This window comes from Aspergillus caelatus, assembly GCF_009193585.1.
Source record: "Aspergillus caelatus strain CBS 763.97 unplaced genomic scaffold BDV27scaffold_128, whole genome shotgun sequence".
NCBI classification, from domain to species: Eukaryota; Fungi; Ascomycota; class Eurotiomycetes; order Eurotiales; family Aspergillaceae; genus Aspergillus; species Aspergillus caelatus.
The window spans coordinates 1-27,126 of record NW_022475391.1 but is presented as its reverse complement, the minus strand read 5'-3'; the positions used below and the strand labels follow the sequence as shown (position 1 = coordinate 27,126).

At 49.6% G+C, this 27,126-nt stretch overlaps 8 protein-coding genes across 8 annotated transcripts; 5 read left to right on the top strand and 3 right to left on the bottom strand.

Annotated features, from left to right (window-relative positions):
* Positions 1-2: 2 nt before the first annotated feature.
* On the bottom strand, positions 3-3,661 carry BDV27DRAFT_130779 (uncharacterized protein). Its single transcript, XM_032067494.1, has 6 exons — positions 3,367-3,661; positions 3,138-3,166; positions 2,853-3,062; positions 2,169-2,748; positions 1,458-2,113; positions 3-1,391 (listed from the first exon to the last, which is right to left on the bottom strand). Exons 1-6 carry the CDS (start codon positions 3,384-3,386, stop codon positions 580-582), a joined length of 2,307 nt encoding a protein of 768 aa, XP_031925968.1. The 5' UTR covers positions 3,387-3,661; the 3' UTR covers positions 3-579.
* A 1,496-nt stretch (positions 3,662-5,157) lies between these two features.
* On the bottom strand, positions 5,158-9,119 carry BDV27DRAFT_13364 (putative cellular morphogenesis protein (Rax2)). Its single transcript, XM_032068138.1, has 3 exons — positions 7,789-9,119; positions 5,477-7,729; positions 5,158-5,413 (listed from the first exon to the last, which is right to left on the bottom strand). Exons 1-3 carry the CDS (start codon positions 8,936-8,938, stop codon positions 5,175-5,177), a joined length of 3,642 nt encoding a protein of 1,213 aa, XP_031925967.1. The 5' UTR covers positions 8,939-9,119; the 3' UTR covers positions 5,158-5,174.
* A 2,728-nt stretch (positions 9,120-11,847) lies between these two features.
* On the top strand, positions 11,848-14,222 carry BDV27DRAFT_13343 (FACT complex subunit POB3). Its single transcript, XM_032068087.1, has 7 exons — positions 11,848-12,030; positions 12,085-12,307; positions 12,374-12,897; positions 12,950-13,189; positions 13,245-13,376; positions 13,438-13,671; positions 13,724-14,222. Coding segments are annotated over exons 1-7 (1,725 nt in total). The 5' UTR covers positions 11,848-12,028; the 3' UTR covers positions 14,094-14,222.
* A 2,324-nt stretch (positions 14,223-16,546) lies between these two features.
* On the top strand, positions 16,547-18,719 carry aspB (septin AspB). The gene is made up of 3 exons (XM_032068042.1): positions 16,547-17,388; positions 17,447-17,913; positions 17,969-18,719. The coding sequence occupies exons 1-3, from the start codon at positions 16,920-16,922 to the stop codon at positions 18,602-18,604; spliced, it is 1,572 nt and encodes a 523-aa protein (XP_031925965.1). The 5' UTR covers positions 16,547-16,919; the 3' UTR covers positions 18,605-18,719.
* A 663-nt stretch (positions 18,720-19,382) lies between these two features.
* Positions 19,383-21,587, top strand: BDV27DRAFT_130764 (uncharacterized protein). The gene is made up of 4 exons (XM_032067493.1): positions 19,383-20,015; positions 20,081-20,098; positions 20,256-20,479; positions 20,536-21,587. The coding sequence occupies exons 1-4, from the start codon at positions 19,948-19,950 to the stop codon at positions 21,087-21,089; spliced, it is 864 nt and encodes a 287-aa protein (XP_031925964.1). The 5' UTR covers positions 19,383-19,947; the 3' UTR covers positions 21,090-21,587.
* A 35-nt stretch (positions 21,588-21,622) lies between these two features.
* BDV27DRAFT_13291 (putative mitochondrial carrier protein) lies at positions 21,623-23,867 on the top strand. Its single transcript, XM_032067978.1, has 3 exons — positions 21,623-22,255; positions 22,361-22,658; positions 22,724-23,867. Exons 1-3 carry the CDS (start codon positions 22,052-22,054, stop codon positions 23,479-23,481), a joined length of 1,260 nt encoding a protein of 419 aa, XP_031925963.1. The 5' UTR covers positions 21,623-22,051; the 3' UTR covers positions 23,482-23,867.
* An 86-nt stretch (positions 23,868-23,953) lies between these two features.
* On the top strand, positions 23,954-25,594 carry BDV27DRAFT_13289 (uncharacterized protein). The gene is made up of 3 exons (XM_032067977.1): positions 23,954-24,265; positions 24,333-24,665; positions 24,770-25,594. Exons 1-3 carry the CDS (start codon positions 24,186-24,188, stop codon positions 25,470-25,472), a joined length of 1,116 nt encoding a protein of 371 aa, XP_031925962.1. The 5' UTR covers positions 23,954-24,185; the 3' UTR covers positions 25,473-25,594.
* A 213-nt stretch (positions 25,595-25,807) lies between these two features.
* On the bottom strand, positions 25,808-27,110 carry BDV27DRAFT_130759 (thiamine diphosphokinase). Its single transcript, XM_032067492.1, has 3 exons — positions 26,938-27,110; positions 26,747-26,826; positions 25,808-26,657 (listed from the first exon to the last, which is right to left on the bottom strand). The coding sequence occupies exons 1-3, from the start codon at positions 27,050-27,052 to the stop codon at positions 25,962-25,964; spliced, it is 891 nt and encodes a 296-aa protein (XP_031925961.1). The 5' UTR covers positions 27,053-27,110; the 3' UTR covers positions 25,808-25,961.
* Between the last annotated feature and the right edge of the window lie 16 nt (positions 27,111-27,126).

The window sequence follows — 27,126 nt, the reverse complement described above, 5'->3', positions numbered from 1 at the left end:
ACTCTGTGAAGATCTTTTTTTTTTGTGCCTCCGTGCCAACTTCGACTTCTCCATCTATTCTGCCATATGTTTCAACTAATTTATACAGGTGGTGACTGGTTTATCCAACGGTTGACCAGTGGGTAAAAAAGAACGATGCTCCAACGCAAGAGAAATCACTGCCAAACTAGAAAACCCAAATCATAAAAGGATATCATTATTCACTCTTGGTCTCATGCACACGCAAGATCCAACCCCAGACTAATCGGGCAAATTATCGCAAAGGTACATATACAGTGGTATCATCAAATCATCGAAACAAGCATCCAAGGCAATCGCAGAAGTGAAATATAGCCTCCCCCAAGGGTGGACGCGGCCATGGGCGTTTGGGTCGGTCCAAAAAGATATCATCCAGACGCCCGGCCGGGTGAGGTGTTTGCCGGTCCTTGACCGACATAAAGCCGCATCTCTCGTGGCATTTGTGACCATCAGTTATGGTCGACGCAGGGGCAGCGCAGAGCCTGCGGCGACAACACCCAAGTAAAATTTACTTGGGCCTTGATAGAGCTGAAGACTGAAATAACGGCAGTCATGGCGAGATCAAGGAACCCCGACCTTAGCTTGCTCATCCCAGCCCCACTCCCGCAACAATTGCTTTACGCGATACTCAGTGGCCCAGCCAAGGTCAAACTCTATGCCACGCAGCAAATGTAAAACCATCTCACGTTCGCGAGGCTCGGTGAGACATTGACCGCTAACGAACAATGGCTGGAGAGAGTTGATCCGGACCGAGCCTTCCGGATGACCCATCGAGATACCTACGATTTCACGACTATGAAATCGGATCTCACTCTCGATGGAACGATACGAATTAAGCCGGTTGGTGATCGTACTCCGTCTACTAGTCGACTCATGCGGTTTGTTGATCAAAAGCAAAATACGGGCCATGTGGTAATGCTGCATAGCTGACGAGCATACGGGAATGCTGTACCAGATCTCAGACAAAGCAGATCCGTCACCGTCACCATCGCCATCTTTCTGCAAAGGGTGCTCCAGCCGCGCGCAGGGCCAGAAGGTATCAGGGAGACCGTTGTACCAAACATCCAGCTCGGTTTCCAGGCGATACCACCGCTCGAGCAAAACCTGCTGCGAAATACCCAGGGGCCCGGTGTTGACGGGACCGCTCGCCAACTGCAGATTGTCCCCCGAGCTGATGAAATTAATGATCTTGGAAAGAATCCATATAAGGCCATTCCCGATGAGGTCTTCCTTCATGACATCATCACCTTCAGGATAACCGGCGGCGTTTGAATTACTAGGAATTATGAAGCCCATGTTATCTATCTGAAGACCAGCTTCAGTCCAAAGTACCAGGTCATCGGTATTGAGCCTGGTGTTACACTCATTGATGACTACAATACGCGGGTTAGAGTCTAGACGTCGCCAAGATCGCCGAAAGGCATCCGGGATACACTTACAGGCCGCCAGGTAATCTTGCCGGGCAAAGTTCCAAAAGGTGGCCCTTCGGGCCTTGGAAAGACCGGCTCTCTTCAACGGCTGCGGCAGCGCTTCTCCGGGTGAAGGGTGTTGCTCAAGGGGCATCATGCCAACCTCTGCCACATCCAGCAAAGATTTAACTCCACTCAGGTGTCGATTCCATGCCGGGCCAGTGGCATCCAGGAATTCATATACAGACAAGATGGCCGTTGCCGCAAGGACTTCATCCGAGTGGACCCCATTTGAAAATCGACTCTCTGAGTAACGCCTTCGGCGCTTTCGTGGGTTATTGGGGTCATTACTCTCCGACAGTTCGGCCGCCTGCCACTGGCCAAATGCCTCGGGGGTGCTGAGTGGTGCGGGGCCTTTGTCAGGCTGCAACTCCTTCATCAGCAGCTGAATGGCTTTTTCATAATACTTCGCGCCATGCCAGATCCAGTCTACGTTCTTCGAATCCGGTCCTCGTCGCATGAGAGACTGTGTGGAGGCAAATTCACCGGCAGGGGGTCTCGCGCCTTTGACCCGGCCCAACTGCTTCGCGGCGTACGCACAAGCGGCGTATCGCAGCAGGGGATTGGACCGTGCTTTGGCCGGCACGTATGATGCGAAATATGTCCCAAGGTCGAATAAATCCATCCTATCACCACATATTAACGGTCTGGCACAGCATCAAGCGAATCCACAGAACTTACCAGAGCCCCGGCGACTCGGAGAAATGCCTCAATAGGAACATGATTTCACGGTCGGTCTCCACCGGTATGTCCGGCTTGGATTCAACAGTGCCCACACCTCGCGACGCTACCGATCTTGCGGTTAGCGAAGAGCTTCTACGTGTCGTTGCATACTGCAGATTAGGGTCCGTCTGCGGAGAAAGAGATTGAGAGGGATTAAGAAGGAAGTTGATATTATTATTGGTGCTGTTAGAGGGCGAAATCGAAACCGGTGGAGATGGTTGACCGGGTGTCGCATTACATGTCGGGTTCGGCGAAGGGCCAGTCGTCACAGTGGTGGCTGGAACCGCATTAAACGCTACGCCACTGTCAGGGGTGGCTAAAGGCTGTTGATCCATATTCAAAGAGGTATACGGGAGTTGGTCGTGGGCGGCTGCCGCCGATAGCGCTTTCAAACCCTGGGTCTCTCCGTCCAAAGATATGGCCCGCTGAGCGTTCCAGTGTCGATTCTGTGCATTCGCAGCGAGGATAGCCGCTTCCGACTCTCCCAAGGCGGCTTCGAGGTCTTCCACATACGGATCGGAGTTGTCGACAAAGATAACTACCGAGGTAAGTCCGTCAGTCAAACCGTCTCTCGCAGACACCACCGTGCGCGCATCACTGCAGGGCTATGCAAATCGCTTTCCCGGGGAGGTGTGCCCATACCATGTTTCGGGATATCCAACCATACACTATCTTCATCAAAAGTGTTCTTGTACGAGTAGAAGCCTTTCAACGTGCCCCGTCCACCGGTGGAATCATCCGGGTCCTTATTCATCGAGGCATTTTGCTGATGGCGGAAAACGATCCCTTCGCTGGGGCGGCATTCTCTGCCGCCTTTGCGACACTGCGAACACTCGGGCTTTTGCTCATCACCTATCCATCACTTGGTCTTAGTCCTTCGCATTCCATGATCGTAACCGCTAAGGGAAGAAAGCGCGAACAACGTACACTTGAGTTTTCGAGTACGACACGTTAAGCTGCATGACACGAAGCGGACAAGTCAGTTACTGATCATCTTTTGCCTTACTCACGACAAAGAGCAGAAAGATGACGGGAGAAAGAAAATAAATCTCTTTGCGTGGACATAGGCATGTTGTAGATAGATATTGTATTTGGTATAATCTATATCTTTTTTTTTTCTTTTTTCTTATTATAGACAAAGCTGGGGGCCACGTACCAGCCTGTGCGGGATCGCATACCGGATGGTAACGTCGACGGTGAAGGTGCAGCATCCGAATAGCGGGTGTGGACCAACAATATAACCGGGGCGAAGATAGATTGATAGTCGAAGGAGATTCACTAGTCCCAAACCGAAACTCACTGAGCAGATACTAATTTTGGAAAGGGGGGATGTCAAAAGGGCTGGAAGGGGATATGAAAGGGGGAGTTCAGGCGAGGGAAGTTGAAGAGAGGAACGGGAAGAATGTAGGTAATCGACCATCGGCAATGATCGAAGGTGAACCTTCGCCCAAGAAAGGAGATCCGTTCCGTAATATTTTTCCCCCATTTGCGACTTGGCGACAAGCGAAGCGGAAAAGGGCAGAAAAAAAAAAAAAAAGACAAGATCAAAAGAGAAAGCGGGGAATGGAAATGAGCCACTGAGGCCCCCCAAATGGAGTCTCACTAGGCAGGAAACAGTCTAGACCGGATCCTCATCGGCGATTCACATTGGCAGGGAGGTCGGAGTTTGTATTCCTCCGGCGTTGGTAGTGTGGTCGCTGCGTCCTTGCGGGGGAGAGAAGTTGAGGGGGAAAATGCAGGAGTTGGGGTTTTTGGGACCTGGGGATGAGAGCTGAGCTTTACCATACCGAGTACGGTAAATACATACATTAGTACTGACTTACGTCGTCTGTACGATCCATCCCATCCGTATGTACATCTAAGATTAGATACATCTAATATTGAATCGATCGGCAATCTTTTCGATTCTTTTCCTTCGAAATTGGCTGTCAATGAAAAATTCAATTCAAAACCAAAACCTCCCCACGTACCCTCTCCACCGCTGCCGTAATTTCCCTTCAATCTTGTTCCATTTTGGCATGTTCCCTTCCCAGCGATCATTCCATAGTGGATACAGTCCGAGTAATTTCTCAATGGGTTAAGCGCTAACTCCCGTCCACTGACAAGCGCGAATGACGCCCCAAACGATGCCACGATACCCAAACCACGGATAGCTCCATCCGTGCCCGTCCTCTTAGTCGGTTCCGTTTCTTTTAGTTCCTCGTTACTTACACCGTACTCTGGACTAGTTAAACCCTCCCCAAACACCCGCCACAGCTCATTCGATCCCCTCTGCACCATGACCTCACGATCAGCGTGTTCACGCGATGACATAGTGGATTAAAACGTCAAACTAGAATCACGGACCAGTGTCATTGGTACAGCAAGATGGCTGTGTGTCCTTTCAATTGTTCTTCCGCCAATCTCATCCCACGCTAGATCCAACAATCCGAGGTGGGCTCCACTTTTTTACTTAACTTAGTATCTCCAGCTGTCTCGGAGAAAATCAAGCGAACCCAGCGTGCCAATGGCCAAGGTGGATACCGGAAACCAACCGTCTCGATTTGCAGAAAACGAGCATGATTGTCATTACCGCGATCTCGCGCGGGAGCTATGTACATGGCCTCCTGGTATCCCCCCGGCGGGTACCCCAGGGAAAGACTATAGTACAAACATCAACAACAAGGGGGTTCATGAAAGAAAATGACGCGACCGACCAAGAATTATATAGACAAGTCCGAGTCGGGTCAAAGGTAGATCAAACACGAGAGGATGCCGAAGCACCTCAAGGCAAAAGAAGTGAACAGCGCATCATCCGGGATAAGCCCGGAGAGAAAAGAACAACTAAAATAGTAGAGATGCAAAGCATAAAACGAATTAAATGTACGGGTATAAGACGGTTTTCTGCCCAAGAACGCCGGTCTGAGTGGTCAAAAGGAAGTCCAGTTTAGATGCGATGCGAGGGACGGATCGGCACTCCGGCGTTCAGATCGCCGGCGTGCCCGGGTTCGGTGCCTTGAGAGTGCTGAACAGGTACTCCGGAGGCAGCCGCCGCATGCTGGAAGGCCGATCGGTCCCGTACGCCTGTGGTCCTGGCATGTAGCCCTGACGACGCCGCTGGATCTTATTAAAGATCACCCCGGCAATGACAATCAAGAACACAGCGCCAAGTGCACAGCAGAATGAGATTAAGACTACAATCCCATTGGAGTGGTGTTTCCCAACTGCACAAGTTAGTATTCAGAAGCACCTAATTGTCTAAATGAGTAAGAAAGGGAAAGGCTTACCTTCGCTGCTGTAAGGATTATCATTCTCGTAGAATAGCTGAGCCATGCTGCCTGGTTGGCCATCCGCATTCGAGCTAAGCATGAATGGGGTCAACTCGGTTCCGTTGAAGAGTGCTGCGGACGCATTCCCAAAGTTAGGGATCACTAATTGGCCGGTGACTAGGAGAACCTGGTCGTTGTGCAGAACATCAACCCCAGAATGATCTTTCGTGAGGGAAAGCACTTCAAGGTTACGAATCGTGGTACCATGATCAAAGAGATCTCCAGGATATTGGAATTTTGAACCGTCATAGTTGGCAAGGTAACTGGAGCCGTTCGTGGAAACCCCTGCCAGCCAGAATGTGGACACGTCCACACTAGCTGGGGTGAAAGCAGTCACGGTTCCCGGAAGATCAGCTGCAATGGTCCAAGATTCCCAGGTCTGCTTCTTCGGGTTATACGTTGCAATCGCGGAAGTATTCCCGTCGACGGTGAGGTTGCCGATTGCCAGCAGCTTCTGATTGGATATCCACTTCAGTGCCAACACGTTACCAGAGAGTACACCAGGTCTGTTCCATTGTTGGTCGGTAGCGTCCCAAAAACAGACCCCCGGGCAAGGAAGGGCTCCGGCCTTCTCGAACTGGCCGCCGAAATAGATCTCGTCCGCGTCAGGACGAGCGGCGATAGAATTGACGGTCGCTGCATCGCCTGTGAATCGTGGGGGCTGCTTCTGAGCAATGGTCCCATTCTCAAGGTCATATACGACAAACCCATTCAAGATATAGTCTTCGAAAGTACCAGAGACATTTCCGCCAGCGTACAGTTTGTCCTTCCAGGCAGTCAAGGCCAAGAACGTAGAGTTGTTGTCAATATCGGTTCCCAGGCCCTTGACAGTACCCGCCTTGCCGTCGAGCAGTGCAAGATTCTTCACAGAAGATCCGTCAGTGCCCGTGGTTGTAAAGTGGCCTCCTACAATGGTGAGGTTGCGGTTGGACTTCGTGTCATAAATCCCAGTGTAAGTTTCACCAGTGAAATTGGCGTTCGCGAACAGCGGCTTGATGCTCAACGGACCGTCATGGAGGAGGGCCGCAGCACCTGCTGCAGCAATCCCTGCGGAAGAGAGAGTCCCGGCAATAACAGTACTGTTATCCACCTTAGTGCAAGCTGACAACTGGCCAGCGAAGGCCATCTGGGTGACGTTCAGATTCTGTAACCAATTCTTCTTCGACGGAACCCAAATTGCGAAGCCGGTGACGTTAACCAAGGTATTGTCGTCGAAGGCGAGCAACTGATCGAAATCGCCGCTCACACCGATGGTCGTCTCGTTGATTCCGGCGGAGACGTTGAGCGTAAGTGGGATGACCTTGTGCACAGGCCCATTGACGCCTCCTCCCAGCGCGGTCCACGCCTTAGAGCCGAAAGAATAAGCTGCGACATGTTTCAAATCGCTATTGCTACGGTCAGAAGTATCGGTGAAGTTGCCACCAACATAGAGAATATCATCCAATACCGTCATCGAAGACACTTCCGAGTTCAAACCACCTTGCTGCAGGCCTGTCGCATTTGTCTCGCCCTTCAGGGACAGTATGTTCATGATCCCCGAGCTCGAGAAGTTTCCACCAGCATACATCACGCCGTCATGGATAGCCAAGCTTCTTACGGTGGCATTCTCATCTAATTGAAGCCCAGCTCGGTTAACCGCAGACTCGGTAAAATTGGAACTGGTAGTTTTCGCAGCAGGGTCAAAGTCATACAATCCGTTCAGCTCCCCATCTAGCCCGTCGGATGCCCGGATGAGCGCAAACCTGACCCTGGAGGCGACGATGGTCACATCACCCTGGCCTGCTACCGGAGTTAAGATTACGCTGGGCCGGAAAGAGCCATCACTGGAATCCACATGTCCGGTGTAAAGGGTGTCATATTTGTCGTTCAAGTTTGTCTGATGGATCGTCTTTTGGATAGGCTCGGTCGATTTACTGTTGCTTTTGAGGGTGGCGGTTACGTTGACCACTCCGCGCGAGCCACAAGTGCCGTCCTGTGTGCATCCGGGAGTGTAAACAACAACGGAATAGTTTCCTGATTGTTTGACGTCCGGCTCGAACACAACAGAAGTATCAGATGCAGTAGAGTCGGTGATACTGGCCGTCAGATAGTCGGATTGACTCTGACCCGATTCAGTCGTAGTCCAAGACCCTGTCTGTGTCGCCTTAGATGGGTATTTGAGGTCCGCACATGTAGGTTCGTTGAAATCATTGATCGCATAGGCGAAAATATCTTGATGCATCATTAGCAATCAGAACTTCGACTGGATCAAGTGCAATCAATCAACGTACCGTTCTGCACAAGCTGTATTCCATTGAGGCCAGCGCCATCTCCGTACCAAGACTTGATTTCTAACTGGAATCCCTTCATGCCAACACTGTTCACGAATTCAAATTCCCGATATTTCTCGTCAGTACTATTAGAGAGTGAGCAGTCCTGGTCGCAGTAGACATCTTTCGCAGTATCTGGGTCGGTATAGGTCAGGTTCATAATGCCATTGTCCGGTAACCTTCTGAGCAAAAAGGTCTTGGTGCCTCTTCCCTCCAAGTGGGTGTTGTATATGCGGATCTTGGTGGGATTGTATCCGAACCGCATGTCGGCACGCCAGAAACCAGGGGAGTTGTCCTCTAACAGCCATGTTTTCCCTTCACCATCTTCCCCGCTCGTCTGGCAGATGATGTTTCGAGGATCACTGTAGCCACTTCTGCTGGAGACCGCGTCAGAGGAAATTGTAGCGTTCTGGAGGTTGACGATTTGCTGGTTTTTCTTGGATGATGTCGAGTTACCAATGCCGTCGAAGGAGCCGCCGAAAATAATATGATCGTCGCTCTTCAAGATCGAGGTAACGGGACCGTTGAATCCACCAAAGACCAAGCTCTTCCAGCCTTCATCGCCAACCCACGCCACAGCATTCGATGTATTTCCGTATTTGAAATCCCCGCCAACATACACGCTATTCGTATCCTTGTCGCACAGTACCGCAGAAACAGACCCCGACAGACCGGGTAGAGCCGTCACTTTCTTCGTCTCGGGGTCAAACAATGCTGCGCCTTGGGTTTCTACTCCTCCGAGGCTTGTAAAATTGCCGCCGACAAAAACCCCCGCGTACGTTCCATCCTTTTGCGTGAACGGGCACATTGCACGAATGTAAGCATCGGAAGTTGACAGCGTCGTTAGGATGCCATCCGGGAGCGGCGTCAGAATAGATTGGGAACCATTGTTCACCGAGGCCGTCTCCGACTGTTCCTTGTACGAGTAAAATGAGACCGCATCGAAGTCTCCGGTTAGGGCGACCCGTCCTAGGGGGCTCAGTTGCAAATCGGGTTGTGCGACCGGTGTAAATGATAGTCCCAAGGCGGGGGACAATTGAAGTAGAGAGCCCAAGTAGAGGGCTGTCGACAAGCCAGCCGTCGCAGGCCTAAACAGTGAGGGGTTCCTCATTGTCCAGGAGCGCGACGACAGGCCGCACTGTAGAGGGTCGCTAGATGATTAGGGTTTTTGAGTTGTCCTTGCCCAACAATGATGGTGAAAAGAGGGGAATAAGCAGAACGATCGGACGATACGAAATGGTTCTATTTTTAAGGAGTTCGATGTATCAACACGAGGCACGCGAATAATGCTAGAAAAGGAGTCAAGAAAGGAATGTGGTCTGAGAATACCGAAAAACCAATAACATCAAGAAAACAAACAGGGGGGTTGTAAGGAACGAATGAAGCTCTCCGTTTTGATTTTAAAACTGGAGAGGTTCAGGAATGGGCAGGACAAGAAAAAGAAGAATAAGAATAATAAGGAATGACCAAGGATTAACGAATGACTGAGTGAGGGTGGAAGATGGGTCGAAAGAGTGACATGGCAAGGGCAAATAATAGGTTGTTTGTTCTCCTTGCGTGTGTTTTCAGGTACATTCACTTACAGTCAGCTTGGGCCTTGGAGCACGACCGGTATTTTTTTCTTCCAATTTCTTCCCTTCATTCCTTTACGGGTCCAGAGTACGCCTTAAACTCTTTCGGGGTGGCGGGTGGGAAATGACACGGAAAGTGCGTGGTGTTTGTGACTTTGTGTGGCCTTGGGCGCAGACTAGTGGAGGTTTATTAATAGCTAATTTGTTCCAGATCCTTAAAAATGAGATTGAATTGATTCTGCCTACTGTTGTCGGTCCACTTCCTCTCTCCACCCCTAAAACTCTCATATTGTCTCAAGGATCTATCCGTACCATCCGACAAAGATAATCAGTCCGCCGAAGAACGGTTCATCTGATTTAATTTAATTTTTCCATGCCAATGGTAAAGCCAAGCTCTACTAACCATGGTCTAAATACTCCAAGGGAGAAACTAAGGAGGAACTATCTAACCATCTATCAGTGCAGGTGTCACCCTAAACCGGAGGAGTGAGTGGGCACTATGAAATCCTGGCTAATGACTACCTTAAAATTAGGAAACCAATAGTTCATCGCTCGGAAATGGAAGATGAAGTACTCCCCTAACATCATGTCGGTGGCTATTGTATATTTATACTTAGTTGTGTTTTGAGGAGTAAGGAGACAAGTCTTCCATGTTTGTATTTTACCCTTATCGGATATTACATGCTAGACAAACTTGAACAAATATCACATGGCACCAGTGATATAAATTTTATCAAGGCGGTCAATGAACATGGCTTCACAGAGACACTGGAGCCATATTCAAGGTTACAAACAACCATAATCAAAATTATTCGGGAGATGAAAGGGTCGCACATGGCATGTTCAACCCTTTGGGTGCAGATGTACTATAATGCATATAGACCATGCATAGTAGCCTAATTGACGCTCCATGCGGTGTGCTTCCAACAGATGCACACTCTTCAAGTTGCTTTCTCAAGATGGCCAGCAGCCCGCCACTTGTCAGGGTATGGTCGATGGAGCTTTATAGACCAAGTACTCGGCTGGCCCTTTATGCCACTGTCCCCGGGCTCGTACTACTTCATACAGTACTTAAGCAGAACGTCATATACTCTGCCATCCCTGAGGCACTTTCAGATTCGAAATCCAAAGCAACTAGCTACCTGGGACATGCACATACTCTGTATGGCGTCTATAGTGAGCATTTAGTTTGGAGATACTAATAATAGGGTAGACTAATAATAATAGGGTATGTGATGTACTGTACATACGTACTTGGTACCCACCACCAACAATCAATAGCCATGCCCTCGGCAGTCACACAAACTGTTCACTTTTTGCCGATACCTCTGATGGACTCATTGATTCTTGTGTCCTGTAGTGCCTCTCGATCAGAAATTCCTCGTGTGATTGAGATAAATCTAAAGAGGGCGGCGGTCGTTTCAACGAGGATTTAGCATTAGATAGCCATTAGATACCACCATAGAGCCCTCTTCAGATAGCCAAGCACCAGCGAGATACGCATTCCGCAGTCTCAAAAGAAAATGGCATATTACCAAGCCTCAACCCAAAATAATTAAATGAATAAGTTATCTTATTACAGCTTGAAGCTATTACAACCATATGCGCTTTAACCCTGCTAAACATGTTTGGAACTATGATCAGTAGCTCAGAAGCTACATAGGTTGAATGCGATCAAAGTAGCTCCCCGTAATCCTTCTCGGGCATGTTGCCCATTTACTTTGCAATATAGAGAGGCAACAGGAGCACCAACTCGGACGCGCTAAATTTGCAGTTCATTATCCCAAAGTGGTTCAAGGTCCACTACATTACACATCAGGCCACGCTACAAACTACCAATGAGTAACATTAGCTTGAATCATTATATAATCGGTGGAACAGGCCTGTTATGTTGCACATGTTCCAGCATCGGGCCACTTTCTTCACTTTCTTCACTTTCTTTGTTGAATGAATAGTCACACCAACTGTAAGTTTGATTCGATAAAATCGAGTGTGATGTCCAAGTCTGAAAGCAGCAAGGCTAGTTATACCCTTGGGATCTTACTATGCCAAAACAAGTTGTAACTACAAGAAGGTATCAATAGTCTATCATTGGCCAATAACGTAAGCCCTGTGAAGTACTATTCTGAGAATATATATTAAAGGAATGTGGCAGACAGTGTTTGTGACATCAGTTCAGCTTGAGTCCTTTACTGTATACAACATAGAACTACAAGTCATAAATCTATTATGATGATTCCATATTAGATTAGAAAGCTCGAATAACTGATATTGAAACTTGTTGTATATACTGTACCTGGACCAAGTTGGATAACTCTGCCTGAGGCACCAGTAAGAGCGGCTACCCAAGCCGGCCGCCAATCTACTTTACCCATCTTGGACTAGTGTCTTGCCACACCGCGTATGAACCATCGACAGCCGCGCGCAACGCGAGAACTCCAGAAAAAAGGTTATATTAGAGCTCATTAGGTGATAGCCTCCTGTCATTCTATCGCTGGACAAACATCGATCACGTACAATTTTCCCTATCACTTATTTAATCTTGGTCGCTGCATCTAGGTAATCTCAGTGCAATAATCAAAACTCAAACAGGGCACCTTTAACTAGTCGTCTTTAAAGCTTCTCCAAAAATGTGAGGCTAACCGCGATCCTTGCCATTTGTCCATTACTCTAATCTTCTTTTCAGGGAGAGCTTCGATAATATCTACCTCGACCTCTCCAAGCAGCCCGGAAAGTGCAAGCTTGCGGAAAGTGGCCTGGGATGGAAACCTTCTGGTGGAGGTGAGACTTTCACACTCGATAGCAGCAATGTCGGCGCAGCCCAATGGAGTCGAGCGGCAAAGGGATACGAACTGAAAATTTTGTCACGCTCGTCGGGTGTCATCCAACTGGATGGCTTCGATCAAGAGGTAGGCTCCCCCGGCTGTTATATATTTATGAGTATGGTGGTCTGACTTTGGTCCGTCATCTATCAGGATTTCGAGCGATTAAGCAAGGCCTTCAAGATCTGGTATGGGATAAACGTGGAAAGCAGGGAGCACGCTCTCCGAGGTTGGAACTGGGGCAAGGCAGAATTCACCAAGGCTGAGCTATCTTTCAACGTCCAAAACCGACCTGCGTTCGAAGTCCCTTATTCCGAAATCTCGAACACGAACCTTGCGGGAAAGAACGAAGTTGCTGTCGAACTCGCTCTTAACACCGATGGCGCCGATGCGAATGCCCAGCCAGCCGGTAGCACCAAGAACCGTGGCCAGAAGGCCGCTGCGGGCCCCGACGAATTGGTTGAGATGCGCTTTTATATCCCTGGAACAGTAGTAAAGACCGAGAAGGGCATCAAGGAAGAGAATGGCGAAGAAGAAAACGGTGAAGAAGAGGAGGAAGGCGAAGAACAGAATGCGGCCAACCTTTTCTACGAGATGCTTATGGAAAAAGCAGAGATTGGAGATGTGGCTGGCGATACGTTTGCTACTTTCCTGGATGTTCTTCATCTTACGCCCAGGTATGCCTACTTTAGCTCTCATCATACCAGTGCGGCACTAACCTGTGTTCAGAGGTCGTTTCGATATCGACATGTACGAGTCCTCGTTTCGACTCCGTGGCAAAACATACGACTACAAGATTCAGTACTCTTCTATCAAGAAATTCTTCTTGCTTCCTAAGAACGACGATACACACACGCTCATTGTTCTTGGACTCGACCCCCCTCTGCGACAGGGTCAAACTCGGTACCCATTCTTGGTTATGCAATTGAAGCTGGACGAAGAAATTAGCCTTGAGCTCAACATGACAGAGTAAGTGATGCTAAGCGGGATTCCCTCCCCGGGGGCTTTCTAACGTAGTATGCAGTGAATTGATGGAGACCCGCTACAAGGACAAGTTGGAGCCTCGTTATGAGGAACCGATCCATCAGGTCGTAACCAAGATTTTCCGCGGTCTTTCGGGCAAGAAGGTCATCATGCCATCGAAGGACTTTGTCAGGTTTGTCATAACCCATTCACAATCCGTACGATGGTACACAAATGCTGACATCGATGCGTAGTCATCATGGTCACAGTGGGGTTAAATGTTCTATCAAGGCCAACGAAGGTCTTCTGTACTTCTTGGACAAGAGCTTGATCTTCGTCCCGAAGCCTGCTACGTATATTCAGGTTGAGAACATTGCCATTATTACGATGTCCCGTGTCGGTGGTGCCGTGTCGGCCAGCAGAACCTTCGATATTACAGTCAGTCTGAAGGCTGGCCTGGGAGAGCACCAATTTAGTAACATTAACCGGTACGTGTCCGAATGCGATGAGTTGAGATGTTTTGATGCTAACTCGGCTCAGTGAGGAGCAACAACCTCTTGAAGAATTCTTCAAAGCGAAGAACATCCGATTCAAGAACGAAATGTCTGACGATGCCGGGGCCCTACTTGCTGCCGCCCTTGACAATGACGCAATGGGTTCCAGCGATGATGAGGGCGTACGTGCCGATCGTGGATCGGCTGACGAGGATGAAGAATCTATCGACGAGGACTTCGAGGCCGAGTCCGAGTCTGACGTTGCGGAGGAGTACGACTCGGCCCACGAAAGCAGTGGCAGCGGAAGCGATGCCGAAATGAACGATGCTGGCGGCGGCGACGACGATGATGATGATGAAGACGTGGATATGTCGGAGGAGGAACGGCCCAAAAAGAAATCCAAGGTTGGAAAATAAATACCTTGGAGTGGAATTATTTGGTTATCTCCGGAATAATGGTTATGGTTGTATAATGAATAAGGCCAACAATGATATCATTAAAGTTTTCTAGCATAGTTTACAATTAGTGTAACAACATTCTTAATCTTTTTCTTTTCTTTCTTTTCTTTCTCCCTCCAATAACGCTTTTAGAGGTACCTCCATAATATCTCCGGTTGTTTTTCAGAATATGCGACGGAAGACAAGGTCGGGCGTTCTGATGCATCATACGATGGACACGTCAGTTGAATTGACTTTGCTATTGACAGCACTATTGAGTCCCGCCTGCATTTTCGTCCCTCATGCTGGCATCGGGAGTGGACTCTAATTGACCGAATATGCATATACAGTACTTGTACTATTGAGGTTCACGGCAATGATAGAAACTCTGTGACAAGAAGGTCACCTCGACTGAACTCATCGCATCCTTATTTATTTATGGTATTGTATTTTATACATGTATATAATTCTAACTTCACATTCCTCACAGGGTCGAAACCCTAACTCTATGGCGGACATTGATGCATTACCACCGGTACCGCGGACAAGGTAACAGATGGTATTACAGCATGCCTGGAACACGGTCTAGATGCAAGTGTCAAACCAAACCAATGGCTATTGTTCTGCGTGCCTCGGGTAACGAACGTCGCATCTATTGCCCTGTGGAATGTCACTATTCTTGTCCTGACTGGGAGGGGGTGCTAATGCATGGAAGGTATGTACTATACGTTTCAAAATGTACCTTCTTCTCCTGGGAGATATATATGTAGGTATGAGTACCCGATGGCGGTTCAATCTGATACATACAGAATCAAGGCAAGGCTTGGAGCAGATAGCTAGTATAAGAGATTTACCCGTCCCCCTGCATCCCGGGAGAGATTCGTGGCTTGTTTAACCTGACTCCTGACTCATGTTGTGATCATTAAGATCGATGTTTTGGAATCCATTCCCGTGATTCTTATCCACGGGACAAAAGTTGGTTTCCGCTTTTCATTACCTGTGGTAGCTTACGGATGATCAGGCGCTAGTGGTAAGTAGGTATTCAGTACCTCTTTCCTATCGGTTTGGAAGCGGGAGCATTGGGTATCTTATTTCCCCCCTGAACTGCCTAGATGCTGTCTTACACAGAGAAACGTCGATAGATTACCAGAGCACACCCTACCGGGTCCACATACCACGGGTAACGGTCCTCGTAATACCGTCGCGATGGAGAATAGTATGGATATACATACATAGATACTGTACTCCATACAACTACATCGGTCGAAGCGGTGTACTGAAAATGGTAGCAAACTTGCGATCTAGAATCGTCGACCTGAATTGAAGCTCATTATAAACATTTTATAGTCAAGAACTGGAGCGTTTTAGTGGAAGTGTGGAAGATATCGTATTGTCAACTGGGCAATCTTTCTTTTTCTTTTTTTTCTTTTTTCTTTTCTTCTCTTTTCCTTTTTTTTTTTTTTTCAACTTTCTGTAAGCGGCATGTGCTAATGATACACCATGGATGAGTATTGGGAGGTATTGGGTATTGAGAAACCTGGATCAGGTGAAGTGGGATCCATGGATGGACTTCGAATTTAGAGGTTTAAATGAAACGATTGGAATGGTTCTATAAGGGGAATGTTTTGGGAATCCGACTCTGACGGTTATCTTGTAGGTACGACTTGACCTGTACTCAGTAGTCCTCTGTCAATGCTGTGTGAGCCGGGAGTAGCAGTAGTATATTCGCATTGGGGAACGTTTTTCCTTATTATAATTTTTTTTTTCCCTCCTTCCCTTTGGGCTGTCGGTCTCCCTTGAGATCGCCGCCTTATATGTTTGACATGTCGAATTGGAATAGTATTATTGTAAGAACGCAATGCTTGACTTGTAGGAAAAGGGTGCCAGGGAAAAATAATCCTCAGTCTCTTGAATTGTCTTTGAATACTTTTTTTTCATGAATTTCCCAAGTGAATTGTTACTGATTCTCAATGGTGGTTGTTCAATTCGAAGAGATAAATTAAAATAAGATCATCAAAATTGATGTTGTTTCTGAGCGGACTAATCCCTAGGAAGCGTTAGCTTCCCATTGAATGAAGAAAGAGCCCCCTTTCTTTTCCGCCGACATTCAACTGCACCACCAACGGACTCTCCACCCCAAATCACTCCGCAGGCCCAATCGTTCTCGCCTTCTCCTGTCTTCTTTCTACGCTCTTCTGTTCTCTCTTTCAGCTTCCTTTTAGTCTTTTTTTCATTTTCGATTCTTCTGTTTGTATTTTTGTTTGAACCTTACATCTCGCGCGCACCTCCCCGTTTCCCCGAGAATCGGTGTTCTTCGAGAAGCTTTTTGTCCCCTGATTGTTTAACCGTCTGATCCTCACCCTTTTCCAGGTGTGTTCGGGATTCCAAAGGTATGGTGGCACTTACTTGCCTACGCTCCTTCCCTCCATCCACCCCCCTCATAATCACTTCCCCCCCTCCTCCTCTCCCTTGGAAAAGAATAGCCTAGTTCCAGATGCTTTCCTGATTCTATTATCAACCCCTCGCCTAAATTTCTATCTCTGCAAGGGTGTTTGTCTGCTAACCAAGAAGGTGCGACCTGCTCAGGGGAACTTCCTCATCAACGCTCGCTACCTCGACATTTTTTTTTTTTTTCAAACCGTCCACGCTCGCTTCCTAAACAAATCCCTTAACATTCACAATGGGTAAGCTTACCGCTACCAGCGACATCCCATTCCACCGGTTTTGCTCTCTTCCCATTCTGTTACCTGGCGGACAATCCTCCATTCGTGTATCTCTGAAGCTCTTGCGCTTGGTGACAACATTATGGTACATGCCAGACGCCAAAGTGCAGAGGGTCGCTCGCAAGTAGACTCTCAACGATTCAGTGCTTCTCCTTCGTTGAAACGCCATAGGTGCAAAAGCCATACGTCATGTTCACCAACTCGGGGAACTTTGTCTACCGAAAATGAATCCAAGATCACGCCAGTTACTGACTTTACGTTTCCTGTTGTAGCTTCACCACCCCCCACCAACGGCTCCCCCACCCCGGCCGTGGAGTCTCCTGAGAGCAGCAAGCCCAGTTCCCCCTTTGTTGAGCGCAGCAACCCCATGGGATCAGGAAACGCTCAAACCGTCAGCTCCAGTGACCCGAAGGCTGTGGCCCAAGCTGCCACCGACATGAAGAACGTTGTTCGCCGCAAGTTGACTGGCTACGTCGGTTTTGCCAACCTGCCCAACCAATGGCACCGCAAAAGTGTTCGCAAGGGATTCAACTTCAACGTAATGGTTGTTGGTGAGTATCCTCCCCGACGGAAGGATACTGGATGGGCGTCACTGATTTGTGTTTCTAGGTGAATCTGGTCTCGGAAAGTCGACTCTTGTGAACACTCTCTTTAACACCTCTCTCTACCCTCCCAAGGAGCGCACCGGTCCCAGCCACGACATTATCCCGAAGACCGTGGCCATTCAGTCTATCAGCGCAGATATTGAAGAGAACGGCGTTCGTCTTCGCCTGACCGTGGTTGACACCCCCGGATTCGGTGATTTCGTGAACAACGACGATTCGTGGCGCCCTATCGTAGAGAACATTGAGCAGAGATACGATGCCTACTTGGAGGCTGAAAACAAGGTCAACCGTACTAACATTGTTGACAACCGTATTCACGCCTGTGTCTACTTCATCCAGCCCACCGGCCACTCCCTCAAGCCTTTGGACATTGAGGTCATGCGCCGGTTGCACACCAAGGTCAACCTGATCCCTGTGATCGCCAAGGCCGATACCTTGACGGACGAGGAGATTTCTCAGTTCAAGCAGAGAGTATGTCATCTGTCCCGAATGGGTTGGTCCTGATCCAATGCTAATTTTGATCTAGATCCTTGCCGATATCCAACACCACTCCATCCAGATCTTCGAGGGCCCCCGCTACGAACTCGACGACGAAGAAACCATCGCCGAGAACCAGGAGATCATGTCGAAGGTCCCCTTCGCTGTGGTCGGCGCCAACGCTGAGGTTGCCACCGCTGACGGCCGCAAGGTCCGGGGCCGTAGCTACCCGTGGGGTATCATTGAGGTCGACAACGAGGAACACTGCGACTTTGTCAAGCTGCGTCAGATGCTGATCCGTACCCACATGGAAGAGCTCAAGGAACACACCAACAACCTGCTGTACGAGAACTACCGCTCCGACAAGCTGACCCAGATGGGTGTCGCCCAGGACCCGAGCGTGTTCAAGGAAGTCAACCCGGCTGTTAAGCAGGAGGAGGAGCGTGCCCTGCACGAGCAGAAGCTCGCCAAGATGGAGGCAGAGATGAAGATGGTCTTCCAACAGAAGGTAGCCGAGAAGGAGAGCAAGCTGAAACAGAGCGAAGACGAACTATACGCTCGACATCGCGAGATGAAGGATCAACTGGAGCGGCAACGCCAGGAACTGGACGAGAAGAAGAGTCGCCTCGAAAGTGGTCGACCGATCGAAGAGAAGGGCAAGCGAAAGGGCTTCTCTCTTCGTTAGATGACTGGAATTCAATGACACGGACTCCCCAGGTAATGTATGGTCGTTGGAGGCACGTTGGCGGTTCTGTGTTGGATTCCCCACGACTGTTGATTGACCGAGCGCTCTTTTCGACTGCCCTTCTATTTCTGTGTTTATTCGATTTCTCCCACGCTCTCTCAACCTCTACTTTCTCGTTTCTGCTGCCAGTAATGACTCTGTTTTCTAATTGAGTGACCCGGGCCAGTGGAATGACTCGTTTGTGCTTCATTCCATCGATCGGGCGAACACCAATTGGGGGCTTTGACCAGGAGAAATGTGCTGGGACACCGGAGCAGCGCTGCCGGCCTGCTCGCGTGGTCTGGCTCATGGTTTTGCAAGATGATATGCGGTGGCCCTCACGTCCTCTTTTCGCTTCTTGTTAATGTACTTTTGCCTACGCTATACCTTGTTCCCGCCTGTTTCCTATTCCCCAGTGTGGCCTAACCTCATTTTCCCTTCTTATCTTCGTGCACTTTTTGTCCACTTCTACACATTTTAGTGAGCTCTCCCACCCTCCGACCATCATTTCAAGACGCTTTTCCTATTTTTCTATCTCTTACTTATTGCAGTTTATTGTGCGTTAGTTGTCAATCTCAGATGTTCTTGAAAAGTTCCGACCAGACGAAAACAACGACGGGGAGTGTCTGTTTTTGTAGAGGGTGGCGTGGCAGGCGTCACTGGTAGAAAACTCGGAAATAAAGGAAGTATTACAGAGAGAACCAAATAAATCAAATAAGACTAGAACAAACTCCATTGGAAGCATGCCTATACAGTATTAAAGGAACCGATTGATTTACGATCGCAACAGTAAAATAACCTTAACTAGTATAGCCGTGTAGGGTGAGGTTCGGCCACTTGCATCATGCCGAGTCATTCAGTGAAGGATGCCCTTCAACGTCACTGGACAAGGCTTGTCTGCCTCAGGTTCTCAGTCAGCTACGACTACTAGTAGGGAAACTGTCGTCAGCCAGCAGCTCCCGACCTCTCTCTCCTTCCCGATTTCCGTACTAAAAGAATACCTACTACTACTTACTCCGTACTACCGACGAACATTGCCTTAGTTCAGCTAAAAAGGCATCGTCCAAAACCCACTCACCCACGACCGCCCCCGCCCAGCCTCCCCCAAAATAGTGCAGGTCCGCAGGCCTCCACCGCTCAATTCGCTCCCCTTCCAGCTTTTCTCGACCCTTCTCTGTTCATTCTCTCACGTCACGGCCACTTAGCGCATTGCTACATCTCCGCTCTCGCTCTCTTGAGCCTTCCTTTTCACTATCGTTACGCACCTCCCTCATTCCCGAGTAAACTAGACACCATCAGCTCTCATGGCTCCCCCTCCTTCATCGAACTTGCCTTTGGCCGAAAGGCTGAAGGCCCTGGCTCAGACCCTACAGTATGTGCTTCGCTGGCCTTTCCCCAGCTCACAATGTGGATACTGACCGTATGATTCTCAAATAGATTTGCTTGGTTTGCTGGGTAGGTTTCCCTTGTGATTGTGTGCTGCCTCGGCCGGCGGGACACGGTACCCGTTTGGAGCAATTTGCGACGACATCCACACACCAGATGTGGCCCCCCATCGGACGACAGTCGCAAGTCAAGGATGGGCGAAAACAAACTGGCTGACTGGCTTTAGGCACGTCACACTGCTGCTCTCCGTCTTCCGCTATCTCCTGTCCTACATCACCTTCAACTACTACTCGTCCTCGGCCCAGGTGTCCTACCGCTTGGCTTTCCTTTCGGCTGCTGCGACATACGGTATCGTGGTGTACAAGGGACACATCGCCCGCGGTCGTCTTCAGGGTAGCGTTCCGAACATTGCGGTGAAGCTCGCTGGCGATGAAAATGTCCAGTATCTTGGTGAGTAGAATTGCCAGGTGGTCAAATCCAATCGGCATGGGCTGACCGAACACCAGGAATGGCGATTGTCTGGCTCTATTCCCGCCAGGTCCCATTGGCCCTCCTCCCCTTCAGTGTTTACTCGATCTTCCACGTTGCGACATACTCTCGCGCCCACCTGATCCCCACCTTGCAGCCTCCCGCCCAGGGTACTGCCGGATCCGCGTCGCCCTCTTCTCCTGGTGCTGCCAAGCCCGCGGCCAGTCCTTTGGCAGACACCATTGGAAGATTCGTCAAGCAGTACTATGATGCCAGCATGGATCTCGTTGCTGGACTCGAGATGGCGCTGCTGTTCCGTCTGGCCTTGGGAGTTTTGACCTTCTCCAAGGGAAGCATCCTTCTCTTCTTTATCTACGTGGCCTTCTTCCGCGCGAGATACACTCAGAGCTCGTTTGTCCAGCAGGCCGTGCGCCATTTCACCGCCCGCGTGGATGCTTCGGTTTCCCACCAGAGCACTCCCCCCCCGGTGCGCCAGGGATGGGAGACCTTCAAGGGTGTTGTTCGCCAGGCCTATGAGAGCACCGATCTGGGCCGTCTGACCTCTGGAGCCCCGGGTAAGAAGCCGCAATAAATGGTATCTTCGGCGATGAACGATAACCGGCCGAGACGCGTGGGAAAGGCCCAATCCGATTGCGACGCATTTTAGACGGACTTAGACCATTCGCGAAGGGCCCGGGATCACAGATTGACGTGTGGGCTCTCGTTTGTAAAGTGATGAGCATATAACGAATAATGTGGCATTGGTCCTAACCAAGTTTGAGTTGGGGGAAGTGGTTCTTCTTACGATAAGCAAAAAATTGTTTACATGCTGCTGCGGGAGGGGATGTGGATGTTTAGTGCTTAAGAAGGGGGGGTGGGGGAGAGGAGAGTCGTATTATAATCCTTGTATTGCCATTTTGTTGAACTCGGGCAGCGCCCAGTTAGGAAGTCATGCACATGCTGGACCTCCGATGGGATGTTGAGCCCGGACGAATTCCATTGCATTCCTGTATTTGCGCGAAACTATTACACATGTTTGTTGTTGAGGCATAAGGTTGTGTTCTACAACGGTGGGAAGTCTAGACCATTGGTCACGTTCTTGATCGTAATCTAGTTTGGGTTCCACCGGTGCTCAAAGATTCTTGTGGCAAGTCTCTGAGTTATTTTTCTGTCCACTGTCATTTGTTCCTTCGGACCCGAGTTAAACTCGCGAGAGCTTATTAAGGCGGCGTGGTGTGCCTGAGGCGGAGACTCGGCCTCGGACGCGGAGAAAGCGGAAAACCGACCAAAATTTTGGGCTGAATGCTGAGCGCTGGTCCATCATTTCTGTAAACTACCGACTTGGAGAGGTGCCATGTTCCGTTACTTGACCTCTCGATTTTCCTTGACTTTTGTATAGCTTAAATCTTCTCCGATTCCTCTTTCCCCCCACGTCCTTCTTTCCCACCGTCATCCTTAATTGGGGTGGCATCCGTCCGGTAAACGTCGCCGCCGCATCCCAACCCCCCGTGGTCTGGCCCGCACCAGGATCTGGTGGGTTGCGGTATTCTTGCCATGAGTTTGACCTCGCGCGTGTTTGGCCTGTTTTCTACGACAGAGACAACCGTTCCGGACTCTCCCCCGGCCGCTTCGTATTCGAATACCACCAGCACCGGCGACCATGTCTTCCATGCGACGGGCCCGATAAGGGCAGGTTCCGGCCATGTACAAACAACTCCGCTTGAGGACGAGGAAGAGCCTCGTCCGCCATATCTACGTGTACGTTGTGCTTTTAGCCAGACGGGAAATACAGATGGTGATACGAACGCGCGGGATGTGCGTAGAAATCTCTTATCTCAGGCTGACGTGAATCGTTTCCTGCAGGCTATGCTTGCCGGAGCTACCGGTGGTACATGCGGCGATATGCTCATGCATTCACTGGATACGGTCAAGACGAGGCAGCAAGGCGATCCCCACTTCCCTCCAAAATATACGTCGATGACCTCATCGTATGCGACGATTTATCGACAGGAAGGTTTACTACGAGGTCTGTACGGTGGAGCTGTTCCTGCATTTTTCGGCTCCTTTCCAGGCACTCTGATCTTCTTTGGTGTGTATGAGTTCACCAAGCGACGGATGATCGATTCTGGCATCAATGCCAATGTGGCATACCTGTCCGGAGGTAAGAGCGTTATCCGGCCTCTGTTAACCTGCATTGGGTTCAGTGACGCTGACATAGCTGCCCAGGTTTCTTTGCGGATTTAGCCGCGTCCGTTGTCTATGTCCCTTCAGAGGTCTTGAAGACACGACTGCAACTTCAGGGACGCTATAACAACCCTCATTTCAATTCGGGATACAACTACCGCTCTACCCGCGATGCTCTCCGCACGATCATCCGCCAGGAAGGATTTTCCGCGCTGTTCCATGGATACAGAGCTACCATCTACCGTGATCTTCCGTTCTCTGCCCTACAATTCGCATTCTACGAGCAGGAACAGCGACTGGCGAAAGAATGGGTAGGATCTCGAGACATTGGACTTGGACTGGAGATCCTGACTGCGGCAACCGCCGGCGGAATGGCAGGTGTGATAACGTGCCCCATGGATGTGGTGAAGACCCGCATCCAGACGCAGCAGAACCCTGATGTCCAGGGTCCCGCGTCTTCGTCGAAGCCCGCCGCGGAACATGCGTCGATCAAAGAGAGCCCCCGGCAGCATACGTCGTCTCAAACTACGTCGAGTCTGCGGACACACTCGCGGCCGATTTCCACTGGGGGTGCGTCGACGTCAGTGGCCCCACCGGGAGCGCCTCGTCTGGATACCTCGTCTTTCTTGACGGGTCTCAAGATGATCTACCAGACGGAGGGGCTTGGTGGCTGGTTCCGTGGCGTTGTCCCTCGTGGAGTGTGGACCAGCATCCAGAGTGGAACGATGCTGGTCATGTACCAATACTTGTTGAAACAGCTGGAATACTACGACAACCTGGGGGAGATGAACCCCCTTTGATCGAACGGGCTTCCTTTGTTGCATAACATGAAGGGGATGGAGTGTTGCTACGGGGCAACACTTGTAGATAATGTTGAATCATCACCACATGGGAAACGATGTGGGTAGGGCGTTCTGGGACAGGGATGTTGCATGATCTCTCACTTCTTCTTATATTATCACCCGTTTGCTTGGATCAGTCTGGGGCATGGCAGCATTTTTCCTTTGGGGTTTGTTCTTGCCGTTCGTTTCTGTTTTAGACACCCTGCTCCGGACTGGTATGGCTTACATAGATTTTTTTTTTTTCTATTTTTTTATTTGGTTATTTAGACATGGTTAACCACGCCACGATGTATATTATTATTATATAAAGATAGAGCCCAAGAATCTCACTGATTGTGTGTGAAGTTGTCTTTTCTAAAATGAGGGTATTTTGAGGTCAGGTGGAAATGTAAACAAACGGATGCGGTCAAGCGCCACCCAATGGACCAATCAGATTCCGCCTGCAAGGACTGTGACCTCACTGGGTATTTATTTGATTCGCTTTTATTATTTATTGGGATTGTTTTTCCCTCTTCTTATTTATTTCTTTTTTGGATTTAGAATCCTTTTGGTCCCCGAAATCCTGCACGCGCTTTTATCATCACATCTCCAACTGCCCACATTCTCCCCCTTACTCTCAAATTCACCACCTCTCCTTGTCGCATGGTCTTTCCCCGCGCATCATGTCTGCCGCATTGCCTTATTTACAGAAACTGCGCAAGTCCCAACTGACGGACTGGGCGGAAGCTACTGATCTTCACAAGTAAGTGTCGGTGCCGTTGTTTATCGCCCCACCACGATAACAACCCCTCCGGCTGACCGTTGAACAGCTACGAGGAATACAATAAACCAGAACTCGCCACGCTGCTGGATCAACATCTCCAGGCCAACCAATCCATCTTCGCCAAGGATGCGCGACTAACGGATTACTACCGACGCCTGTCGCAAACCCCGCGCAAGGGGTCGCCGGTCAAGAGAGACCCCCGGGTGGACGTCTCGCCGCTTGCGAAAGAAACACCGCGGTCGGTGCTACGGTCGGCGCGTCGCAGGCAGACGCGAGCCCTGGAGGAAGAGGTGAAGGAAGAGGCGGCGAAGGAGGAGACGCAGGAGGAGCCCAAGGAGGAACCCAAGGCGGAACCCAAGGAGGAGGCTGAGCAACCCCAGTATGTCCTGTATTCTTTCTAATGTTGCGCGCGCATGGCGAAAAAGGGCCGTCGCGCGACTGCAGTAATCATGACGACATGAACTGATCGATTTCTTGTTGCAGAGAGGATTCCGACGCGTCCCCACCACCTGTCTTCCAGACGCCTGGGCCGTCCCCGCTGAACTTCCAAACGGTCTTGCCGGCATCGCCGGCCCTCATCGCTGATGCGGTCGACCGAGAATCCGTCGCGTGGCGCAATAAGGCTAGCGATTGGTGGACTGGCTCAGGGGTGCCGGATGGCACGCAGTCTCTGCGCTCCTTGCTAAGCAGTGTCAAGGCCGTCCAGATTCTGACATTGCTGCTCGAAGGGTGTTCCATCATTTATGAAATTCTGCCGCTGCGATTCGTGTCTACCATTTCCATTTGGGCGATTGAGATCTCCATCAAGGTCCCCGACGTCTTCGTCCTCGTCGATGGCGTATTCTGGGCCCCGTTCTCGCTATGGCTGCTGACCAGCATTCTCCTGCCGCTTACCGCCGCATACTTCTTCAACATCAGCCTGAATATCACACAAGGTGGCAGTGCTGCGTCCCACACGCGCCGCAGCCGCGCGTCGCCTGCGAACTTCGACCCGCTCAGCTTCAACATTGCTAAGGCGGGACTCGCATACCTGGTGTATGCCCGGCAGTTCGACTTCTTCAACCTGTACAGCCAATACTCGATCGCCCGGGTGAACGCCGCCGTCCCTGGTCAATGGGCTGGCTTGGTGACCGGGTCTGCGATCGGTTTGATCGGCACTATCTATGAGGCGATCCTGCGGAAGTAAATACGTGGTGTATATACGTGAATGCGTTTTGGGCAGAGCCACTGGTTGGACGCAGTTTGATTGAGTAGGAAGTGCTCCGTACAGGGGAAGGCATGCGAGTGCCTGAAGGAGGGGGTTGTGAGAAGGGTTTTATCGCCTAGAAGGGGGGGGGGGGGGTTTCTTTTCTGGATGATCGTTGGATTCTATGTGTGCAGTGCGATGGTGCTTCGGTCTTGTTCAAATGCTTATCCGGCGTGAGAATGGTGTGGTGCGTTACTTGCTTTGAATTGATCTGATCTTTCGAGGGGCGTTTACTTGGATTTCCTGGATGTACTATTGCGAAACCGATATAGGATGTTCCAATACAGATCCTTTTTCATCGTACACTGTAGCTACTGGTATCTCCTAGGCGTTGTGTGCTTTATTTCACCCAACTCAACAAGCGCCCCCAATCTCTCTCTCCAACCAACAATATACATAAAGAGAAGAGAGAGAGAAAGAGAAACAAAACTATCTATCCCTCTTCAACCTCCCCGCCAACTCCAGCGTAAAAAGCACCGGAATCAAACTCTCCACCGTCACCACGTCACTCCGAATATGATTACTCGTACTCAACTGTCCCCCAATCTCCGTCTTCCAATCCACCACATCCCACTGAAATCCACTCGTCGTGATCCTCGCCGGACCCAAAAGCGGTATAATCCCCACATTCTCCTCGAGCAGATACTCTGCAGAAGATATCCCAGGCCGATTCGTCCCCGGGGTCTGAATCGTATTCCTTCCCGGCCGTAGAATAAACGTAATACTCTCCTCGGAGATGAGATAAAGATTCCCTATCTTCCCTGTCCCTTCTTGATTGGACGTCGAATGACCCCCAGTAGAAGATGATGAAGAGCTGTAAGATTGAGTCATGGAATATAAATGATGAATTTGCGAGAAAGCTTGGTCGACGCGGCCGCCCAGTCCACCGAGGATTAGGACGTCTAGTTCTCTCCCTTCTCCTTCTGATTTTGATATCGAAGATCCAGAGGAAGAAGTAGACGGGGAGAGGAACTCCCCAACATGCGCACGTAAATAATCCAAACATTTAGTGAAATCCGTCGAATACTGATCTTCATCTTCGATAATGCGAACCCCTAGATTGGCGTAGTGGGATCTTGTATCGGGGGTTATGGAGTCTAGATCGCCGATGATGAGATCGGGGAGCTTTGGTTTTTCTTTATTATTAGAATATATGCATATATATATATATATTTATATACATAGTATACTTGGAGGGAGAGAAGGGGACTTACATCTATTGATTCCCGGTCATGCGCTTTCATCATCGAGTAGAAGCGGTTTGCGCCGCCGTCCGCGCAGAGCGTTACCTTTGCTTTTTTTGTTTTTTAGTCTTGGGTTTATGATGTAGATTATATAGTGTTTTGGATCCATATATACATATATCTCATATATGTTAAGGGTGTATGTAGAGGAAAGAACATACCATGTCTCTTCAAAACGCGAAACGCGCGCTCATTGATTGGCTGATTGAGGATCAACAGCGCAAAAGGGTTTGGGGTGTGATCGTCACGGAAGAACTGGGTTGGATCCCACTCCATTTTGCTTTTCTTAGGTTGTTTTTATTAGTTTAGTTTTCTTTTTTTTTTTTTTTTGGAGGATGAGGTAGATAAGG

What these genes read in the sequence shown, in the direction of transcription:
- BDV27DRAFT_130779 (XM_032067494.1), bottom strand. Translation starts at nt 3,386, where the DNA reads ATGCGATCCCGCACAGGCTG. An exon ending in TCCGAGTCGCCGGGGCTCTG is followed by an intron (nt 2,114 to 2,168) that starts GTAAGTTCTGTG and finishes ATGTGGTGATAG; the next exon opens with GATGGATTTATTCGACCTTG. An exon ending in GCAAGATTACCTGGCGGCCT is followed by an intron (nt 1,392 to 1,457) that starts GTAAGTGTATCC and finishes CGCGTATTGTAG; the next exon opens with TCATCAATGAGTGTAACACC.
- BDV27DRAFT_13291 (XM_032067978.1), top strand. Translation starts at nt 22,052, where the DNA reads ATGAGTTTGACCTCGCGCGTGTTTGGCCTGTTTTCTACGACAGAGACA. An exon ending in CTCGTCCGCCATATCTACGT is followed by an intron (nt 22,256 to 22,360) that starts GTACGTTGTGCT and finishes CGTTTCCTGCAG; the next exon opens with GCTATGCTTGCCGGAGCTAC. An exon ending in TGTGGCATACCTGTCCGGAG is followed by an intron (nt 22,659 to 22,723) that starts GTAAGAGCGTTA and finishes ATAGCTGCCCAG; the next exon opens with GTTTCTTTGCGGATTTAGCC.
- BDV27DRAFT_13289 (XM_032067977.1), top strand. Translation starts at nt 24,186, where the DNA reads ATGTCTGCCGCATTGCCTTATTTACAGAAACTGCGCAAGTCCCAACTG. An exon ending in GAAGCTACTGATCTTCACAA is followed by an intron (nt 24,266 to 24,332) that starts GTAAGTGTCGGT and finishes ACCGTTGAACAG; the next exon opens with CTACGAGGAATACAATAAAC. An exon ending in GAGGAGGCTGAGCAACCCCA is followed by an intron (nt 24,666 to 24,769) that starts GTATGTCCTGTA and finishes TTCTTGTTGCAG; the next exon opens with AGAGGATTCCGACGCGTCCC.
- BDV27DRAFT_130764 (XM_032067493.1), top strand. Translation starts at nt 19,948, where the DNA reads ATGGCTCCCCCTCCTTCATCGAACTTGCCTTTGGCCGAAAGGCTGAAG. An exon ending in TGAAAATGTCCAGTATCTTG is followed by an intron (nt 20,480 to 20,535) that starts GTGAGTAGAATT and finishes ACCGAACACCAG; the next exon opens with GAATGGCGATTGTCTGGCTC.
- BDV27DRAFT_130759 (XM_032067492.1), bottom strand. Translation starts at nt 27,052, where the DNA reads ATGGAGTGGGATCCAACCCAGTTCTTCCGTGACGATCACACCCCAAAC. An exon ending in TCGCGTTTTGAAGAGACATG is followed by an intron (nt 26,827 to 26,937) that starts GTATGTTCTTTC and finishes AAACAAAAAAAG; the next exon opens with CAAAGGTAACGCTCTGCGCG. An exon ending in ATGACCGGGAATCAATAGAT is followed by an intron (nt 26,658 to 26,746) that starts GTAAGTCCCCTT and finishes GAAAAACCAAAG; the next exon opens with CTCCCCGATCTCATCATCGG.
- BDV27DRAFT_13364 (XM_032068138.1), bottom strand. Translation starts at nt 8,938, where the DNA reads ATGAGGAACCCCTCACTGTTTAGGCCTGCGACGGCTGGCTTGTCGACA. An exon ending in AATACAGCTTGTGCAGAACG is followed by an intron (nt 7,730 to 7,788) that starts GTACGTTGATTG and finishes TGATGCATCAAG; the next exon opens with ATATTTTCGCCTATGCGATC. An exon ending in TAATCCTTACAGCAGCGAAG is followed by an intron (nt 5,414 to 5,476) that starts GTAAGCCTTTCC and finishes TAACTTGTGCAG; the next exon opens with TTGGGAAACACCACTCCAAT.
- aspB (XM_032068042.1), top strand. Translation starts at nt 16,920, where the DNA reads ATGGTACATGCCAGACGCCAAAGTGCAGAGGGTCGCTCGCAAGTAGAC. An exon ending in CTTCAACGTAATGGTTGTTG is followed by an intron (nt 17,389 to 17,446) that starts GTGAGTATCCTC and finishes TTGTGTTTCTAG; the next exon opens with GTGAATCTGGTCTCGGAAAG. An exon ending in TTTCTCAGTTCAAGCAGAGA is followed by an intron (nt 17,914 to 17,968) that starts GTATGTCATCTG and finishes ATTTTGATCTAG; the next exon opens with ATCCTTGCCGATATCCAACA.
- BDV27DRAFT_13343 (XM_032068087.1), top strand. An exon ending in GTTCTTCATCTTACGCCCAG is followed by an intron (nt 12,898 to 12,949) that starts GTATGCCTACTT and finishes ACCTGTGTTCAG; the next exon opens with AGGTCGTTTCGATATCGACA. An exon ending in CAATTTAGTAACATTAACCG is followed by an intron (nt 13,672 to 13,723) that starts GTACGTGTCCGA and finishes AACTCGGCTCAG; the next exon opens with TGAGGAGCAACAACCTCTTG.